At 43.2% G+C, this 20476-nt stretch overlaps 1 protein-coding gene across 1 annotated transcript; it reads right to left on the bottom strand.

The window, feature by feature from the left end:
- Positions 1 to 9930: 9930 nt before the first annotated feature.
- Positions 9931 to 18930, bottom strand: LOC145390019 (proclotting enzyme-like). Its single transcript, XM_080265109.1, has 2 exons — positions 18277 to 18930; positions 9931 to 10819 (listed from the first exon to the last, which is right to left on the bottom strand). Exons 1-2 carry the CDS (start codon positions 18858 to 18860, stop codon positions 10021 to 10023), a joined length of 1383 nt encoding a protein of 460 aa, XP_080121235.1. The 5' UTR covers positions 18861 to 18930; the 3' UTR covers positions 9931 to 10020.
- Positions 18931 to 20476: the final 1546 nt, after the last annotated feature.

Raw genomic sequence — 20476 nt, forward strand, 5'->3', positions numbered from 1 at the left:
TCCCCTCCCTCTCCTTCCATCCACCTCACTCACATACACTCTCCTCGTCAGTCTCTCACTCTCCATCCTCTCCACATGACCAAACCACCTCAGTGTTTCTCCTAACGCTTCCTATCACATCCACATCCACACCACAACGCTCCTTCACTTCCTCATTTGTCAGTCTGTCTCTCCATGTAACTCCACATGCTCCTCTCATTTTTTTTTTTTTAATGCAAGGAAGAAGGAACCAAAGGCCAGGAGCCTGCAAACCGTTCCTTCAAAGAAAAAGAAAAATACAAAGGAGAGCCAAATTCAAGATCCGTTTATTTCGAGATGCCTGGACACACTGCTTTAGAAAGACTGGAGATCATAGGAAGTAGGAAATACAGACAGAGGTAGACAGTTCCAGAGTTGACCTGTTGCATAAATGAAGGACTGCTCAAAGGATCCTAGTGAGATATACCACCTTCCCCTCCCTCTATAAAACAACGATAATAAATACAAGGAAATTATAGTATATGTAAAGACAGCGAGGAAAACTATTTAGTATGTGTTTGTTTATGTAGATGCATTTCTGATGGATTGATAAGTCTATAGGAAGTTGTTACATAAGAAGATGAAGGGTGAGCGGTTCTTCACATCCCTATCTATCTATCTATCTATTGCCAGACTCCTTAATCCAGCAAAGAGTGGCCGCAGACAAAACGCCTCCAAGTCGTCCTGTCCCCCACCAATTGACTGCCCTCCCCTCATCTCACTCCCCCCTCCTTCATTTACCTTTCAACTCCATCCCTCCACCTTATCCTCGGTCTTCCCCCTCCCTCTCCCTCCCTCCTTTTCACTTACATGCATCGTCTTAGTCTTTTATTCTCCAGTTTCTCAACGTGTCCAATATGGCTTAAAGATACAGTAATACACAACTCTGTACGCTAAGTGTTATGCAACAGTTTGTTTTACTGTGTTTACATATTCCTACTTGTTTTTATATATTTGCTTTAGAACCCAATGTGATTATACAGTGAACTACGCTATGTTGTAGTTTCCTGCCTCTTAACACTATCTTGGAGGGCGCGGGCAATGGCATTATCCCCAGCTGACCCCTCCACCTCCTCTCCTCGGCTCTAAATGGGTAGCGTGTAATTCTTCCCACGTGCAGGTCCGTCGCTTATTTGTTTTTCCACATTAGCAGACGATTTCCACGGAGCGGCAACCCTGTCAGCCTGTCTGTCTCTCCACGTAGCTCCACATTCCTCGCAGATAACTTATTTCCACACCACTTTTCACACTAATAAAGATGATTTGGCTCAACTGAAAGAACAGGCAGTATCAAAGAACTGACGAACAATATCCTGCCTTACCTTTGTTTATCTCGGATAATTGGGCAAGCTGTTTAAACACTATCAACACTGAGAATAGACACATAGCTTGAGCGTCCTCCCCCTCTCACGGTTACAGGGTGACTGACGGGATTCGAAGCTCCTTCTCCTTCTTTTTTTTTTTAATGCAAGAAAGAAGGAATCAAAGGCCAGGAGCCCGCAAACCGTTCCTTCCAAGAAAAAAACAAAAACAATACAAAAGAGAGCCAAATTCACGATCCGTTTATTTCGAGATGCCTGGACACACTACGTCTGAAACACTGGAGATCATAGGGAGTAGGGAATACAGACAGAGGGAGACAGTTCCAGAGTTGACCTGTTGCATAAATGAAGGACTGGAAGTAACGGTTAACTCTTGGATTAGAGAGCTGGACAGAAAAGGGATGAGAGTTTGTTGCTAGACGGGTGCTACGCACCCGTCGTAGAGGTGGAGGGATGCAAGCAGACAGGTCAGAGTAGCAGTGACCATTGAAGTAGCGATAGAAGAGAGATAAAGATGCAACAGTGCGGCGAAGAGACAGAGGTTGAAGGGAGCCAGTAAGAGGAGGAGAGTTTATGAGACGAAAAGCCCTTGACTCTACCCTACTGAGTAGAGCTGTATGTGTGGGAGCCTCCCCGCACATGAGAGTTGTACGCCACACAGGGGCGAATAAAACTGACCTCTAGTTCGAAATAAAATGCTTGTTTTTATTATGCTGATTAATATTTATCTTTAATATTAATCCTTTCTATATATCTATCTATGGACGCCTTCATCGGGTAAGGAGTGACCACAAACAAATCGTCTCCATGTTGCCCTGTCCCCTGCCATGTCGCTACCCTCCCCCAACTTACACCCCCCTCTCATATACCTCTCTCCTCCATCCCTCCATCTCTTCCTCGGTCTCCCCCTCCCTCTCCCCCCCTCCACCTCACTCACATACACTCTCCTCGTCAGTCTCTCACTCTCCATCCTCTCCACCTGGCCAAACTTCCTCAGTGTGTTTCTCCTAACGCTTCCTATCAAATCCACATTCACACCACAACGCTCCTTCACATCCTCATTTGTCAGTCTGTCTCTCCACGTAACTCCACATGCTCCTCACTCACATACACTCTCCTCGTTAGTCTTACACTCTCCATCCTCTCCACATGGCCAAACCACCTCAGTGTGTTTCTCCTAACGCTTCCTGTCACTTCCACATCCACACCACAACGCTCCTTCACATTCTGATTTGTCAGTCTGTCTCTCCACGTAACTCCACATGCTCCTTTCAAATTATATATGCTTGAATACAAATAAATGGCTTAAATACCCTTTGTTTTCATCTAAGGGAACTAGACAAGAGGAAGGGAAGTTATTGGATTTAAACGTAAAAAGACGAGTTGTTTCTATCTTTCTTTTCACCCGAGGGGACTGGGCAAGAGTAATTTCCATGGCAATTAATACTGAAATATAAGGTATTTTCACTGGGTCAAATAATCTATTGTTAGCCCAAATAGTTTAGAAGAAATTATTATAAATGCTGAAATAAATATACACAACTTAAAGATGTGTTTCTTTCACCTAAATTGGGTATGGATTTCTTGGGGGGTGTTTATGTAGGGTGGTTTATATATTACGGTACTGGATGGACTACTACTACTAATGATGATGATGATGCTACGGCTGCTGCTGCTGTTGCTACTGCTACTACTACAACTGCTACTACAACTACTACAACCGCTGCTACAACTACTACTATACTTAGTTTTTTTTTTTTTTTTATCGAGGCAAAGATGCACTTGATAGGTTGGTGATGACTGAATGCAACATGTCCAAATAACATGGTATTTCTGAGAATTACTGGTAATTATTTGAAATACAATGATGTTCTTTGGATGTGTTGCATTCAGCCAAACATCACCAACCTGCTGAGTGCATCTTCTGATTTAAAAAAAAAAACTACCGCTGTTACTACTACAACTACCACTTTTAGAAATAATACAACAAGCAAATCACCTCCATCCATTTGGGAATTATACCGTGCAGCTCAGCAGCCAGCCTCATAATACAGTTCACCATTGGAGTTGTAATGTGAAGGTTATCACTAACCATAATACAATCTGTTGGCCCCAAACACACCAGCCACTGTCCTTACCAACCATATGCCAACACTTTATCATCATTCATTCATTCATTCATCATCTAATCCTGTGTTGCCCCATGAGGAGCATAGGAGCCTGGAGCTAGGCAAATTGGTCCTCACATTTATGATGAGAATGACCAGCCTCACTCATCCCTGAGTGACATTACGTGAGCATTAAACCCTAACCATCCCTTGGATATTAACTTGCACAGGCTCAATCCGATTGGAGCGCCTTAATTGCCCACTAAACCATCAGGCGCCATAAATTGGTTATATGATTACCACCCAGCGTAGTAAAAGGTTTCCTGGTGTACAGGAAACCATCTGGCGAGGAAAGAATGAAGGAAAAAAAGGCAGATGAGGAACGATAGAAAGAACGAAGGAAGAGAGGAAAGGACAGGCATCCAAGAACAGCACTACATCGAGTGGGTGGATGGGGAGTGCCCCCACCAACCATAAAAAACTTTATTACTACTATATTTTTTATTATTACAGTGTCAACAAAAACTTTAATCTATTGGAGTTGCTGGTCAATGTGACTCAGTCACAGTAGCTTCGTAATCCATACCTGCCAGAGAGACAGGCCTGAGGGCTGATGGTCTTGTGCCCCTGAGGCATAGCAGTGCACACCTCACAAGGGAGTAGGACAGTTGACACCTCATCCAGGCCATAACGGAACTCTGACGTTGACGCTTCTTAGAAAGAATCTCTGCCAGTCTCGAGAGAATATGCTCGCCTCTGGACCCATCCCACCTGATGTTGTGAACACAAAGGCAGTGAATCCAACGTGGTGCAAAAGTTAGATCCTTTCTTGATAGTCTGTGTTTTTTTTCTTGTTAATTCCTTTTGTGTGCAGCCTCGAGACACAGTTCACGATGACATGCTGCCATAGGATCAATTATCCTAATGTTGAAGAAAGCCCTCTGCCCACGTGTCCGCAAACCTGCAGCACTGACATCCACTCTGGCATCATTTGATGTGTTTGCTGTTCTGTGGGTGAAGTGCTCGCCGTCTAGGGGCAGCACAGCTGGCTCTGTGGTGACATCATGGCATATTTCCGGCAGCATTTTGGCAGTGACGTCGCGTACACACAGCCTGCCTTCTTGCACACCATTGCATGGTTTGCATCAAAGACAGTGCCACAGGAACAGTGTTGAGGTAGGGTCTACTACTGCTACTGCTACTACTTGATTTTAGCTTGCACACACACACACACACACACACACACACACACACACACACACATGCATGCATATATACATACATACACATACAAACACGTGTGTGGTGTGCGTGTGTGTATGTGTGTGTACTTATATGTATATATATGTATGTATGTATATGTGTACGTGTGTGTGTACGTGTGTGTATGTGCATGTGTGCGTGCGTGATTCGAAGCCAGAAATTCACAGTTGGAAGAGTTAAAAACAAAATGGCCATCGTGAGAGTCGAGTCACGGACTCTTACGGGCGAACACGAGACCAATGTAACGAGCTGGCTTGGTCAACAGATGGCATTGTGGTCGCCGGTGTGTCGTCTGTTTGTTTACATAAGTTGACAGGCGGGATGTGAGGGGCGTGGCGGTACAAATAAACATGGCTCTAAACCCTGGACACCGCTGTGTTGTTTGTGGGAAAAACCCACTAACTGGAACTAACCTACGGTTTCGTTTCTTCCCAAAGGACAAAAAGGGGTGCGTAAAACAGATGTAACAAACTGTTATGCATAAACAGTTGTACTACGGTCATAAATGTTGGTGCAGATTAAGACGTCAACAGCTGAAACTGGGCCTCGGCACGTACGCCTAATATAGAAATCTGTAGAAATTACTATGTTTCATTACACGTATGATAAAGGATACGTTGGGCATTGATAAGGGACATGTGAACTTGCTGAGGTAATACCGCCACACTGGCAACGCAGGATATTATTTACCGGCCCTCACACAATCAATATTGATTGACAATATTCATATATGGTGCCGTATTATTGATCTTGTGAAAATGACAATGAAGATATGCACCATCTATTATTAAAGGATATTACTCGTATACCGATAACGGGAAATTACTATTATATGCAGGTGTGGTGCGGTGAGGATCTGTCCGTTCTCCCCTTTGGGGCTAAGATGCGAATGATTGTGTTTGAATGGATGAGTAAATGGGGAGTGTGTCGTCCTGTCTCGGCTACCTCCTTTTCCCTGGGGAAGCAGCTTAGGTATATGTATATATATATATATATATATAGATATATATATATATATATATATATATATATATATATATATATATTGAGACATTTGGCACTGTTGAATTTTTTCTTCTAAATCCCGTCTCTGTCTTTCAGCGTTTTTTCATATATCTGGTTCACCAGTACACTACTGTCAGCTGGTGAACTGGTAAACCAGCTTTATAAGCACCTGTACTGTAGCAAGGGAATTTAAGTAGTTAATATTCCCATTATATCTTGCGGATTTAATGGAATGAAAAGAATATAAAAAGGCACCTTATAACGAAAGCTTACCTTACTGTTCTGTTAATTGTTTGAAATATTGCTGCCATATTACCTTGCAAGAGTGATATAGCTTTTTTTGTATGTGTCAGACTGGTAGTCCAACAGGCTGAGGAGCTGCAACCAGTTGTGGCTCGTTAGGGCTTTAATCCGGAGTATGTTTAGGGTTTACTGTTAACACTCTGGCACTCAGTGTCTAGGGATCACTCTCACCTTAAATACAGTGTCTGAAGTGTGTATTGGTAATCCAGCCATGGACCAGTGCGCTTCTGATGGGACGATACATGATAACTGAGAAGAAGTAGTTGGATTTAGCAAAGATTATGTGGTCCGTTCTTTAAGACTGAGCAGTTTTCTTGCGTGCCACGCACCTTCATTTGTCATCGCTTCGGTACTAATGTCCACCGTCCACGCTGAATATAAGTTAGGGTTGTCTCATTCAAGACAGGTAATAAGAAATTAACTACGAATATATTTGTGACATGTCGATGAGTTTAATGAAGGTCTATAAAGTTTGATATAAAGAAATTAATATCAGACTTATTCCCTACCCCAGCTTGCTATCAACTCGCTTCCTTCATCAGTATCTGAGTGGATTTGGTAGCGATAGTGGCGAGAATGGAAAGTTTTCCTATTATTTGTCTTTGTAATTTTCCCCTTAAGATGTAAATATCATTGTCTGCTTTTCTCATACCATTCTCTCGTAGGATTCCCCCCTCCACCCCCCCCTCTCTCTCTCTCTCTCTCTCTCTCTCTCTCTCTCACAGATCCTCCATCCCTCTTCTCTCCCCTCTTACCATTCCCTCGTGTTTACTTGTCTCTCAGCGTCTCATGGCCATTGAGTGAAAGTACAAGAGTCAATATTATTCCTACCAGCTGTTTCATCTCGTGTTGATTTTCCCTGCATCTTTTCTCTCCTTCCTGTAAGGCTTACTTTCTTCCTCCTCCTACTCTGTGTCTGTCAGTCTGTCTGTCTCTTCCTCTGTCTCTGTCTGTTTGTCTGTCTATCTATCTGTCTATCTATCTATCTATTTATCTATCTGTTTTACGGGCTTTATTCCTCAACACAATACTGGGAAAAGTTCTGAGTTTTGGTGAGGATGACTTGTTGGATGGAACTGATATTTTAAATGAAGTGGTCTTGGTGTGGAAGTGGTCTTGGTGTAGAAATGGTCTTGGCAATGAAGTGGTCTTGGTGTTGAAGTGGTCTTGGTGTTGAAGTGGTCTTGGTGTTGAAGTGGTCTTGGTGTTGAAGTGGTCTTGGTGTTGAAGTGGTCTCGGTGTGGAAGTGGTCTTGGTGTTGAAGTGGTCTTGGCAATGAAGTGGTCTTGGTGTTGAAGTGGTCTTGGTGTTGAAGTGGTCTTGGCATAGAAGTGGTCTTGGCGTAGAAGTGGTTTTGGGATAGAAGTGGCCTTTGCATAGAAATGGTCTTGATGTTGAAGTGGTCTTGGTGTTGAAGTGGTCTTGGTGTTGAAGTGGTCTTGGTGTTGAAGTGGTCTTGATGTTGAAGTGGTCTTGGTGTTGAAGTGGTCTTGGCAAGTGGTTTTGGCATAGAAGTGGTCTTGGCGTAGAAGTGGTTTTGGGATAGAAGTGGCCTTTGCATAGAAATGGTCTTGATGTTGAAGTGGTCTTGGTGTTGAAGTGGTCTTGGCAAGTGGTTTTGGCATAGAAATGGTCTGGGCATAGAAGTGATTTTGGCATAGAAGTGGTTTTGGTGTTGATGTGGTCTTGGCATAGAAATGGTTTTGGCGTAGAAATGGTCTTGGCGCTGAAGTGGTCTTGGAGTTGAAAAGCGAGCGAGCGAGCGAGCGAGAGAGAGAGAATTTTTCTTTTAACGAACTTGGACTAAAAAGTTATAATCTAGCTTACATAATTTTCAGCTTCAGATAATCCTTTTCGGGCTCCTGTCTGCTCTGCCGGTAAGCACATCGCTTGCATGGCTGATTAATAATGTCGTCAGACGGGGTAGACACTGGTAACGCGAGTCGTCTCCACAACAAATGAGATTCGGTCAGTTAAGAAATAAGAGAGAAAATATGTGGATCATCCTGTATATACATCCACAGACCCAGGTAGACAGTGAAATGGTAAGCACAGGATACAGGAAAGAATATATGTTTTGATTTAATCACACTGTAGCATCATTGATAGATACGGGAATCGGCGTGGACTGATGGCTGTTAAAGGGTTGCTCCAGCTCAGCAAAAGTGCGACGTAAACAAATACACTGCCACCACATCGGTCTCCAACAATCCCCCTGTAGCGCTAGAAAGCGACGGCGTTTTTTCTTTCCCGTCACTTCTACTGCACTATCACATCCCTCTGTTACTCCAGCATCAGCATCACTACTACTACTCCTACTATTAACAGGGTGTGGTGCGATTGAGTCAGGAGGAGGACGTTGACCAAACGGGACATGCAGACAGCCTCGCAGCTCCTCAGTAATATCGGTGGGATGGCCAGCTGTACCGTTGGATTCTCACTTCTCTATTTTTCTCAAGAATATTCTGCATTCTCGGTTTTTAAAATCTTCATCTCTTTGACTCCTTACCGCTTAGACCTGTTTAGAATCCTCATCTCTTTGACCCCTTACTGCTTAGACCTGCTTAGAATCTTCATCCCTTTGACTCCTTACTGCTTAGATCTGCTTAGAATCCTTCCTGGTTAGAATTCTTACATTTTGACTGCGAGAATGTTCACTACTTGGGATCCTTGCTGTAATGGATTATTCTTTTTGTCTTAGAATCTACACTGCTTAGATTTTAGACTCGTTATGGTACTGCTTAGATCCTTACTTGTTCCCTGCTTTGAATGTTCCCTACTTAGGATTGTTTGCTGTCTTAGAATCCAAATGCTTGAGAATCGTCACTGCTTAGAATGCTTAGATTAATCACTGCTTAGAATCCTTATATTGCTTAGTTTCTTGGGAGTTTAATTGCTCAAATTTCTACTATTTAGAATCATTAGAATATTTAATGCTTAACTTAGGATCAGTTCTTAGAGACTGCTGCTACTACTACTACTGCAACTACTACTACTACTACTACTGCTACTGCTATTATTACTACTACTACTATTACCACCGATATTATTATTATTATTATTATTATTATTATTATTATTTAATGACATCTGTTTTTAGCCTACTCCTGCTACCACCAGTTGATTTTATTTAACTTATGAAGGACTTCTGGTAGGAAATTGAGTTACTGAAGGCTATATCAAATCCCTTCAGTTTGATAGCTCTCTTGTCTAGAATAAAAAAAACAAAAACAACCGTCTAATAAAATCGTCTGAGGATAGCAAGAATAATCGTATGTTAAAAAAAACATTTCAGTGAAGGGATTGAATCTAGGTTGCTTTAGAACTGAATCAGATGATCAGGAGGCAGTACAAAGTAAATAAAAAAATAAATAGATAAATAGACCAAAATAAACTACGGTACTAAAGTCGTTAGAAAATGATACAGGATGAACAATTGATATTTATTTTCCTGTACATTATAACGGTGTTCTGCACAAATGTACACTGAGATTGTATCATATTGTGTGGTGCTGGTACTCTGATGGCCAAAGTTAGATGTTTTGTTACTTCTATTTCCAGACTATTTTATTAAGAGAAACCATACATAGCCAAAAGGATGAAATCAGTATCTATACCTACATATACAACTATTATGTTTGATGCAGTAGTAAGTTATCGTGCCATATTCCCTTTTTACTTCATAGGTGCCCATCCCATCTCTGGCACATATTCTTGAGCGGCTTAGTTTGCTTTTTATACCTAAGATTCGCTTCTCTGTTATTTATATCGTCGTTATATCAACATATTTTACATTAATAGCATACAAGACGATATTAAGTTGTAATATGCAAACAGGTAGCCGAGGAAGAGATGCTACTAAATCTCAGATGCAACCAGACGGTGCTAAGGTGTATATGTGTGAAATAATTGCTCGGAAAGAAGGGTTGTGGAATCTCCAAAGCAACTTAGAATACAACCTTTAGCTCACGTCTGTATGTGGTTGCTGGTAAGTTATGGCTCTACGGACATACAGTGATACCCGTCTTTATCTGAATCCAGGCGAGGTAGTGGGTGACCTTAGCATATACCCCGGGAGTGTCCACACCGGCGCAACCGTAGCCCCAGGACACAACCCCCACGAGATAATACCTCCCGTCTTCTCCCTTCCAAGCCAGAGGACCTCCAGAATCTCCTTGGCAGGCATCGTGGTTGTGCTTGTAGGTGCAGATCATGTTTGAGGTCACGACGTTCCCTAGGTAGCCTTGGCAGTCTGCAGTGAACATCAGGGGAAGCTCCACCTCCTGTAGCACCTCGCTGAATGATCCTCCAGAGGACGTCGCACCCCAGCCAGTTACGATCCCGTTCTGTCCCTCGAGTTTCTGTGGTGTGACGGAACAGGGCAGGCAGATTGGTTTCACGCCGTTACTGTAGGTCACTGCCTCACTCAGTTCCAGGAGAGCTATGTCGTTGTTCACCGTCTGCCTGTCGTAGGCCTCGTGTATGATGACTTTGGAGACCTGCGCTGTAATGGTGTACCGTGTCGGTCTGGTCGGGTCTCTCCAATGGTCTCCAAGTGTGACGTAGATCTGATCCATGGGGTAGTGTGCAGCGCAGTGGGCAGCCGTCACTACCCAGCGATCGGCAATCAGCACTCCGCCGCAAAATAGCGCGTTGATCACCTTGTTGCGAACGGCTGCCTGCCACGGCCACTCGTTCTGCCCAGCATCCTGGCCGTTTACAATCCTGGATGGATTTTTCAGGCCGCACTGCCCTGTCTGTGGCGAAGACGTAGGAGGTCGGGGACGAGTGGTGCCTGATCTGAGGAATTACAGAAGACTTAGTTAATACCTGGAGAGTTGTAGGTAGCAGACAGGCCAACTACAACGTGTTTATTCTAACCTGACGAACGTCCCTAGCCCCTTGCAGCGCAGCTGATGGCCGCGTGTAGTCAGTTGATTTAACCAGCAACCAGGGAGACTCATTCCTACCTCATAACTCAGAATTTCATGCAACCACAAATTAGCATGCAATTTGTGGGAGTGCCCCAGTTCTGTTCGATGAAGACAAACCGACTAGTGGTTGTCTAAGTGAAAAATACGCACTGAATGAAAAAAAAAAAAACACACACACTCAATGCACTGATGTATTTTTTAGATGGGGATGAATCTTAAGGAACTACCCCGTCCCTCTGTCACGCACTAGCATGCTTCAGACATGATGTGCTTCACCCCTGTAGACTTCAGCAACTTTAGCCAAGTACACCACACCACACCACACCAAACCACACACATCACACCAAACCATACCACACCACACCACACCACACCACACCACACCACACCATACATCATACCACACCACACCACACCACCCAACACACCACAACACACCAAACAACGCCACACCACACCACACCAAACCACACACATCACACCAAACCACACCACACCACACCACACCATACATCATACCACACCACACCACACCACCCACCACACCACATCACACCAAACAACGCCACACCACACACCATACCATTCCACACCACACACCATACCACTCTCACAACATACCACACCACACAATATCACCCTCCCACCACACATTACACCAGGCATGGGTCCAAGTACATGTGCCAGTACTTGTGAACAAGTACAAGTACTGAAGAAAAGTACAAGTACAGAAGATTTGCCTAGTACTTAAGTCCAAGTGCTTGACAGTGTACTTAAGTAAAAGTACATTTCAACAGATTATCTATTATTTTTTATAGACATGTTTATTTCAATTTCAGTAACAAATATCTAGTGAAGAAGCATATTATGGTAATATAATACAGTGATCTTACTAAAATGAATATAGTTAAGCCCCCCCCAAAAGTACCTATCTGTGTAGTTCTCAGATTTTAGACAGTGAACCTCGGCCCACAGCGCCTAAGGGAGGTGAAGATCTACCTACAGGGCGGCAAGAGATGCCCATAGGGCTTTGTGAGTGAAGGTGATCAGAAGTGGGCCAACTCGCAGGTAAAGGTAATGAGACAAATTCTAGTCAATTTTCTAGTTTAACTGATAATACAAATTTTAATAATACAAAATAGATTTGCGCTATAAACGAGAAGTGTGATACTTGCAGTTTAGAAAAATATGCAAGCAAATTATAATTTCCTTAGTTTGAATTTAATGATTTGCCTAGTAAGCAATAATGTCGGAAAATTAAACATTAACAAATACTGTACTAAGCTCAACCTGTGAGAGGTCCAGGTGGATGGTGCATTTAATGCCCACATTGTGAAACGTTTGTGGTTGCTCTAAAACTGTCAATTACAGAAGTTAAAGTTTGCAACTTGTTACAGGGCAGGTTATCACACATTTATTTGCCTTGTTTGAACACCAAAAATCCACATTTGACCAAACTCTTTATGTCTTAAAACAGTTTGCTGAGCCGTGTTCTGACAAATTTGTATTTATAGGCCAAAGTGCAGTTAGCCACGCCAGTGGCCATATGACAAAACCTCAACACAAAATGGTGGTCAGGTCATCGTTGGTGTTCAATATGAAAGTCAATCTTGGAATATGTACAGTACAATATCCAGTTAATTTCAATGCTTATAGATAGTAACACATGAAAATTTCTCAACTTTTTATTAAAAAACCCTCCCCGCCCCCATGGGTAGTGGCATTCAGCTGGATACACCAGGCACGTAAGAGTTAACTGGTCATCCAAATTTGCTTTTCAAAGTACTGATACCATTACCAATACTGTACTAGCTACCTGTAGGACTTATCACTGGATTTCACAAACATCATAGACTCAAAATTCTTGTCTGCAAGCTGATATCTGTGCGGGAGGAAGATTTTTCCAGCGATGCTGAAGATCCTTTCCACAGGTGCAGAAGAAGCAGAGACAGATAGGTATTTTTGTGCCATCTTTGCTAGAGTTGGAAATGTCTCCATGTGCTCCTTTCAGTATACTAGTAGGCTACATCCCTTTCATCAGAAATGCATGGCTGACTCAGGTATCTTTGAATTTCAGTATTAATGGACTCCTGCACCTCTGTTACAGCTGTTGATTGTTGAGCTGGGGTGGCCATAAAACTTAACAGTTCTTCCTCTTTGGTTCAGAATTCCCTGAACTGGGCCCTGGATTATCTTCTGGAAGTTCTGTGCCGGGATTCATACTTGCAGGAACTGTAGCTTCTTTGGCCATAAACTGTGCTGTAGTTATGACAGAGGACTTCAGGTTCGCCTTTTCCTCCTCTTCAGAACATCAATCCATTTTAAACCTTGGTTCAAATATGGTTGCCAGTTAATATATTTTTCGATCTTCATTCAGCTGTAGGTGTTTCTGTACTGACTTCCTCAGTTCAAATACCAGAGCACTATTATACTTTGACTGCATCTGCTCTAGGTGAAACTTGAGCCCCCGTACACAAGGAATAACTAGACTTGAGGAAACAGAGTTCTGTCGTTGGGCACAGTCAGTGACCTCCTCAAATGGTTCAAAAATTTCTAGCACATCTTGAAGAATATTTTGATCATATGCTCCAAGGGTTGGGGCACCATCCAAACTACTTAGCTTTTCTTCTGGCCCTCGCAAAACAGATCTGATCATCTTCACCTGTGAATTCCAGCGAGTGGCACAACCTGATTTTTTTTTTTTCTCCTTCCAGAACATCTGTGGCTATTGTTGACCTATGCACAAAAGATACCAATTTTGATGCTTTGCTGAGTGTAATATTTAAGTGTCCTGCATCTTTTAGGCTATCTTTTACCACCAACTGCAATGTATGAGCAAAGCAGGAGTTATGCTCAGTTGCTAATTCTTCAAACAGTTCAGCAGAATCAGCACCATCAAAATCATCAAGATCATCATCTTCCAAGTCAGTGTCATCATTTGTGTCAGTAGTGGTATCGGGGAATCCTGGCGTGTTGGCATCTGATAGCGAGGGTCAGCTGCAATAAGTAAACCACTAAAGTAAGGGCTGTCTACAACAGAAAAAGGCACAAGATCACATGCCACAAAGAGCACTAGTGCATCATCAAGTTACTTTTGACGAGCATCGTGTGTCGCACATTTCTTTGGGTCTGACACTGTAACAAAGCATTCCGTGGTTGACTGGCTAGTCCCAGTAGTGTTGACACGAGTGCTGACTTTCCTCTCATATAAAGCACTGTGTTTCCGCTGAAACAAAGGGAAAAATAACTATTAAGATGCACATATATATATATATATATATATATATATATATATATATATATATATATATATATATATATATATATATATATATATATATATCTGACAACTTTATTGTCATTAACCTAATCTGACAACCTAACCTAACCTTGGGGCTGTCGCCCCACCCCCTCGCCGGTCTTAAAAATGATGTAGATAATATCAAATTTATAAAAAATACAGCTGGGGAGTGAAAAACAGGTTGAACCTCGTGCATGTAAGAAAGTAGAGGCAGTGAAAGGGTAAACTCGTCTGCGAAAGTCATTGGAAGTCCTACAATATTATTTTAGAATTTAATATTGTTAAAAACTCCCTAAAACTTTGAAAAACACCTAGAAAATAAAATAAAAGCCGGCTGCAGGCGGGCTTACTTTTTGTCTGCCCCATGTGCATAGAAGGAAGCTGGATTACTCATTGGGTATTATACAAATTCTTCTTTTAGTTGGCGGGGGGTGTTGGTGCTACTATTACTAATACTACTTGTTAACCTTAGCAAGCTGTGCTTACTTTCATATGTTTGTAAAGGTTGGATGTAACATTTTTGGAGCTTGATATATCAATATCACACTGCTTGCAGACTGTCTTGAATGTTCCAGTAGTATATCCTGGTAATTTCCAGTGGCTCCATATGCCTGAATCCTTAGGTGATGCCATGATGCCACTCGTAGTGCTATAAATGGTGGCTACTGAAAGACTAAACTACAGTAGTGACCAGGTTGCAGACAGGAAGAAAGTCTACATGTTGTTGCCTGTTCAGTCTTGAAGTGTGTGCACCAGAGTTGCCAGATAGTACTACTACCCTACAGTAGTAGCTACAATGGAAATAATAGAATTACCACTAGTATTTAATAATTGACAGACATACTGTTTAGTAAAGCAAACAGTACAACTAAAAAAACTTATTATAATTTGCTTAATGTCATAGTTAAAACAGTTATTGTTATTAAATTACAGTGTACTTATGCAATGTACCTTATATGATTATTACTGTACTGTACTGGAAAAGTACTTAAAAGTACTTGATTTTTCAAGTACATTTGGCCCAAGTACAAGTACACTGATTTTTAAAATCTCAAGTACAAATACTCAAAATTTTGTACTTAAGTGGAAATACAAGTACAAGTACTCAAAAGTTTGTAAAGTCCAAGTACAAGCACAAGTACTTGTACGTGGAACCAAGCCTGCATCACACCTCACAACACACCATACTACCCTGTCACACACCACACAAAATCACCTCCGCACACCACATCACACCTCACCACACACCACACCACCCTCTCATGCCACACAAAATCACCTTCGCACACCACACCACAGCTCACAACACGCCATACCACCCTGTCACACATCACACAAAATCACCAATATGTAGGCATTATATAGGCACTAGTATATATCTCATATCACAATGTGCAGGATGTAGTGTCTGCAGGAGACATACACAGCTTCTCAGTAGGAATGTCAATCCACATAATGTATATCCACAATCTGGTTGTCCCGGACTAATCAGGAATGCCAAACAGCTCTGATCATGTGCCGGAAACATGACCCACACACACACACACACACACACACACACACACACACACACACACACACACACACACACACACACACACACACACACACGCACGCACGCACGCACGCGCGCGCGCGCATTCGTGCGCACACGTATGCCCACACACTTTAGCTGGAAGCCAGAGGGGGATATAAGTCCCAAATCACGTGTAGGAAGATTAGAGAACCTGAGAGACAGCCTGAGAGAAGAGGTTAGAGAGGGCCCAAAAATACGATCAAGGGCGGAAGACAGAGATGGGGTTAGCTAGGAGGTTTTGCCATCACGCTACGTTACGTTGTCAATCACGCGTCGATATAACTGTGTACAATTAACTCCGTAACCCAAGAGTGCTCTGTAACTCACCTCGCTTGTGATACACAAAGGGAGAAGGTGAGAAAGAGAGGCGTACCTTTTCACTCTAGTCGACGGCACATCATTTTACTAAGCAACGGCAAGTTCGAGCCATACGACGCCTCACGACCTTATAATGGTGGTACTTGGACAATTTACAACCAACCTCCCTATCTCTCTACGTCTGTCTACGGCGACTTCCATCGATACTGGCAGCAGCGGTGAGCAATGGTAAACTACGATAAACTACTCTCATCGATATTCCCACACCACACCACACCACGCCTCACAACACACCACACCACCATCTCATATACCACACAAAATCGCCCTCCCACTACACACCACACCTTACAACACACCACACCGCCCTCTCACACACCACACCAAATCACCTTCCCACACCACACCTGGCACCATACCATGGGGCAGGTCATTAACAGAAGGGCCCTGATACTTAGTTACATGTCTATCCTACCCTTGTTACCATTAAAGGATTGTTTTCAGCTTTGGAAGGATATTTAGCAGTGAATGGGTTGATGAAGGCTGTATCTATTTTCTGGAGAGAGACGCCTTCATGTGGTGATACCGAAGGGGAGGAGGGAGATGTTGCTCGGGTATACTGGTCCCCCTCAGTTCCCTCTCTAACCTCCGAGAGGAGGATGGTGGACTAAGGTCATACCGATGCCACCACGTGAAGGTGTCTCTCTCCAGCGCCAGAATACAGGGTGGAGAGGAAGGTGAGTGAGAGACTAACAAGGAGAGTGTATGTGAGCTAGGTGGAGGGGACGAGAGAGGCGGGGAGACCGAGGATGAGATGGGGGGAATGGAGAAGTATATGAGAGAGAGAGAGGGGGTGGGGTTATGAGTTAGGCGGAGGGCAGGAAACAGGGCGACATGGAGGCGATTTGTTTGTGGCCATCCCTTACGGTATTAAGGCGTATGGCTATAGACAGACAATATATAACTCTCCTCATTTACTCCCTCTGGCCATCTCTCGTGCGTTACGGGCACGGCTCAGTCAGTGTCATTGTCAATGCCTGCTCTGCATAATGTATTCACTTCCTACTCTCATTGTCACACTTGGCCAAGACTAGCAGACTGAGCCAAAGGAGTTTCTAGTAGAGCGCTATTTACGGACCATCCTGTACTGTATACAAAATTAAGGGCTGGATTCTGAGCAGCACTGGAGGCTTCGTAGCACCCTTTTCTCTACGATTTATTTTGCATATTACACCTTATCATCATCGCGTATGGTATTCATGTCGTTTAATATCGACATAATTTGCACCAACAATACACAAGAGGATCTATCTATCTATATACCTAGGCTGCTTCCCTCAAGGATAGGCAGGTAGCCCAGACAGGACCACACACTCATATATATATATTTTTTTTTAATGTGTCCGACCCTGTACATAGGCTTCACAGCCTGCTCCCAAGGCCCAGTAGTCCTCCTGCTTACCATACACCTCTACATGTCACCATTTCGGCGCTAACACCTACCGTCCATATTGAATACATGCTAGGGCTGTCTCATACAGGACTGGTGTATTGGTATTAGCGGGGGTAGTTACTCATCTAAACACTCACATTAACTCGTATCATAGCCCCAAGGGAAGAAGGGACAGATCCTCACCGCACCACACCGCACGAGAGTCAACTGCGCAGTTTAAGCAGCGACATCCTCAGCAGGGCCCGACAGAGGAGTTGGTTTACCCCTGCCACATCATAGTGGACCCATCCCCTTACCCGCACCTGACCTGACCAGATGCGGGAAAATATCCCCTCAAGGGATATTGATGTATAAGATGCAGATAAAATCGCTTAGGTAGAGATGTTACGAAGCCTCCTATGCTGTGTACAATAGGGTTCAATGATTTATGCATTTCACGGTATCTTGTGTGTTGCAGGGGCAGCTGAGTATGTTGGTGTGGGCGTGTGTCACAGTGAAATTAGAAAATGGAGAGATAATGCACACTAAACGTTGATAACGTTGAATAAGCCGTCCCCACAAAGTGCAATAAATCTCTCGGTGCAGTGGAAGAGGAGGGTTATGCAATGCACCATCTTGTATGAAAAAAAAAGTCATATATACAACTGAGGCAAAGGACATATACAAGTACAGTACCTCGCCATGGCCGTCAGAATACAGGAGAATCCATTGTTTCTGTAGGGGAATATTTTGACGCTAGTGATGAAGGTGGCCACGAAACGGTTTGAATTCAGGGTGACATCAATGTATCCGCCCCCACAGTAGGAGATCCCGTCGCTGAGATTGTCCAAGCCATTCTGGGATATGGTCAAACGGTCCATCTGGCACAGGGGACTGCTGTAAACGTTGAAAATTGGGCAGTAGACGCGTATAACTGTGTTTATGGGTGCCTGAGCTACCCAGCGGCAGTATAGTGGGCTGGGATAGGCGTAGGGATAGTTAGGGGAGGTTAAGGGAACGGACTGGCCCGCTTGTAAGGTCACAGAGCTTGTCCCGCACGAGAAAGAGCGTGGTTGAATCTTAGCCTCCTCCTCTGGTAAGATTTTGGCTTCTTCCCCAGGTAAGATCTTAGCAGCCTCATCCCTTGGTAAGAGCTTGGCTTCTTCCCCTGGTAAGATCTTGGCATCCGCTGATAAAATCTTGGCATCCGCTGGTAAGATATTAACCTCTACCACAACCCCCGCCATCGCCACCAAAACACATTGATATAGCCTTAACATCGTCAACACGAGTCGGAGGTGCGTTTAGAACTGGCGCAAAATATGTCATGACACTCCGTATATTAGTGTCAGCTCGCCCTACACCGGTACTCATAATTTACAAGTTTCTCTCAGTCATTCGTGCACATTTCACTGGAGTTCGATTTCACTAAAGTTCAATGCGTTTCAGATTGGCGCAAAATCGGTCATGACAGTTCTTATATTAGGGTCTATTCTCCCCAGAACGGTACAGTTTTCCTCCCTGACATTTTCACATACTTCACTAACGTTCAGTGTGTTCGGACAGTGCCACACCTGGGTCATAACCTACTTTATATCATTGCCTATTCGTCCCACTCCGGTGTCAGTAATATAGTACTCGTATTTCCTGTCCCGTTATTCGCACACATTTCACTAATTACACCACAGAGGTTTTAATCAGCTTTTGGTGTGTGAATGTGTGTTGGTTCGGTGTACAAAGATTCTAATGAAGGTATTGATGGTGCCAGACTGAGTGCAGGTAAGGCTCAACACCTGTGCACACATACACACACCTTTAACCCCCCCCCTCTCTCTCTCTCTCTCCTATAAACTGCAGCAACAAGTGTTCACTCTACGTCACTAATGTTTTAACTCCGCAACCCCACAGCTGTCACGTCACCCTCATTAAAATTTACCTTTTTACGTGTGAGCTTAAATAGATGTTATATACGTATGGGTTAAGGTTTTAGCTCATAAGGGTTTACGTCTGAGGGTTGGTTGTCTAAATCCATCCGTTTCACGTCACACTCATATATATATATATATATATATATATATATATATATATATATATATATATATATATATATATATATATATATATATATATATATATATATATATATATATATATATGTGGTGATTGAATAAGCTCCTCATTCCATTCATATTATGCATTTTAACCTTTCTTTTCCCAGACGATTTCCTTCAGTTTCATTATAACTCATAGTTGTGACAGAGTTATTGAAGCTTACATCTAGCCCCACCAGATTGAAAATCTCCTGTATCCTGAATGAAAATGAGTGGAGAGAGCTTGAATATAATGAAAAACTACCTCTTACGAGTGAAAGATAAAGGTGCTCTAACCGTATGTGGCCCACAAAGGTTTACGTCCTAGGGTTGGTAGAATCTCGGTGCTTACATAAGGCCACTCAGAAGCGAACGATTGATGACTCTTGTCTTTAATGTCTGAACAAAGTAACCTAGCCCCGGATCCCAACATTCCTGCTGGGACGATCAAAGACTGGATGAGAGGCAGACAGGGACAATCAAAGACTGGATGATAGGCAGACAGGGACAATCAAAGACTGGATGATAGGCAGACAGGGACGATCAAAGACTGGATGATAGGCAGACAGGGACAATCAAAGACTGGATGATAGGCAGACAGGGACAATCAAAGACTGGATGATAGGCAGACAGGGACAATCAAAGACTGGATGAGAGGCAGACAGGGACAATCAAAGACTGGATGATAGGCAGACAGGGACGATCAAAGACTGGATGAGAGGCAGACAGGGACGATCAAAGACTGGATGATAGGCAGACAGGGACGATCAAAGACTGGATGAGAGGCAGACATGGACAATCAAAGA

The sequence above is a fragment of the Coenobita brevimanus genome, unplaced genomic scaffold (assembly GCF_032717465.1).
Source record: "Coenobita brevimanus isolate Jiangsu-jjx unplaced genomic scaffold, ASM3271746v2 jjx.HiC_scaffold_2734, whole genome shotgun sequence".
Classification (NCBI taxonomy): Eukaryota; Metazoa; Arthropoda; class Malacostraca; order Decapoda; family Coenobitidae; genus Coenobita; species Coenobita brevimanus.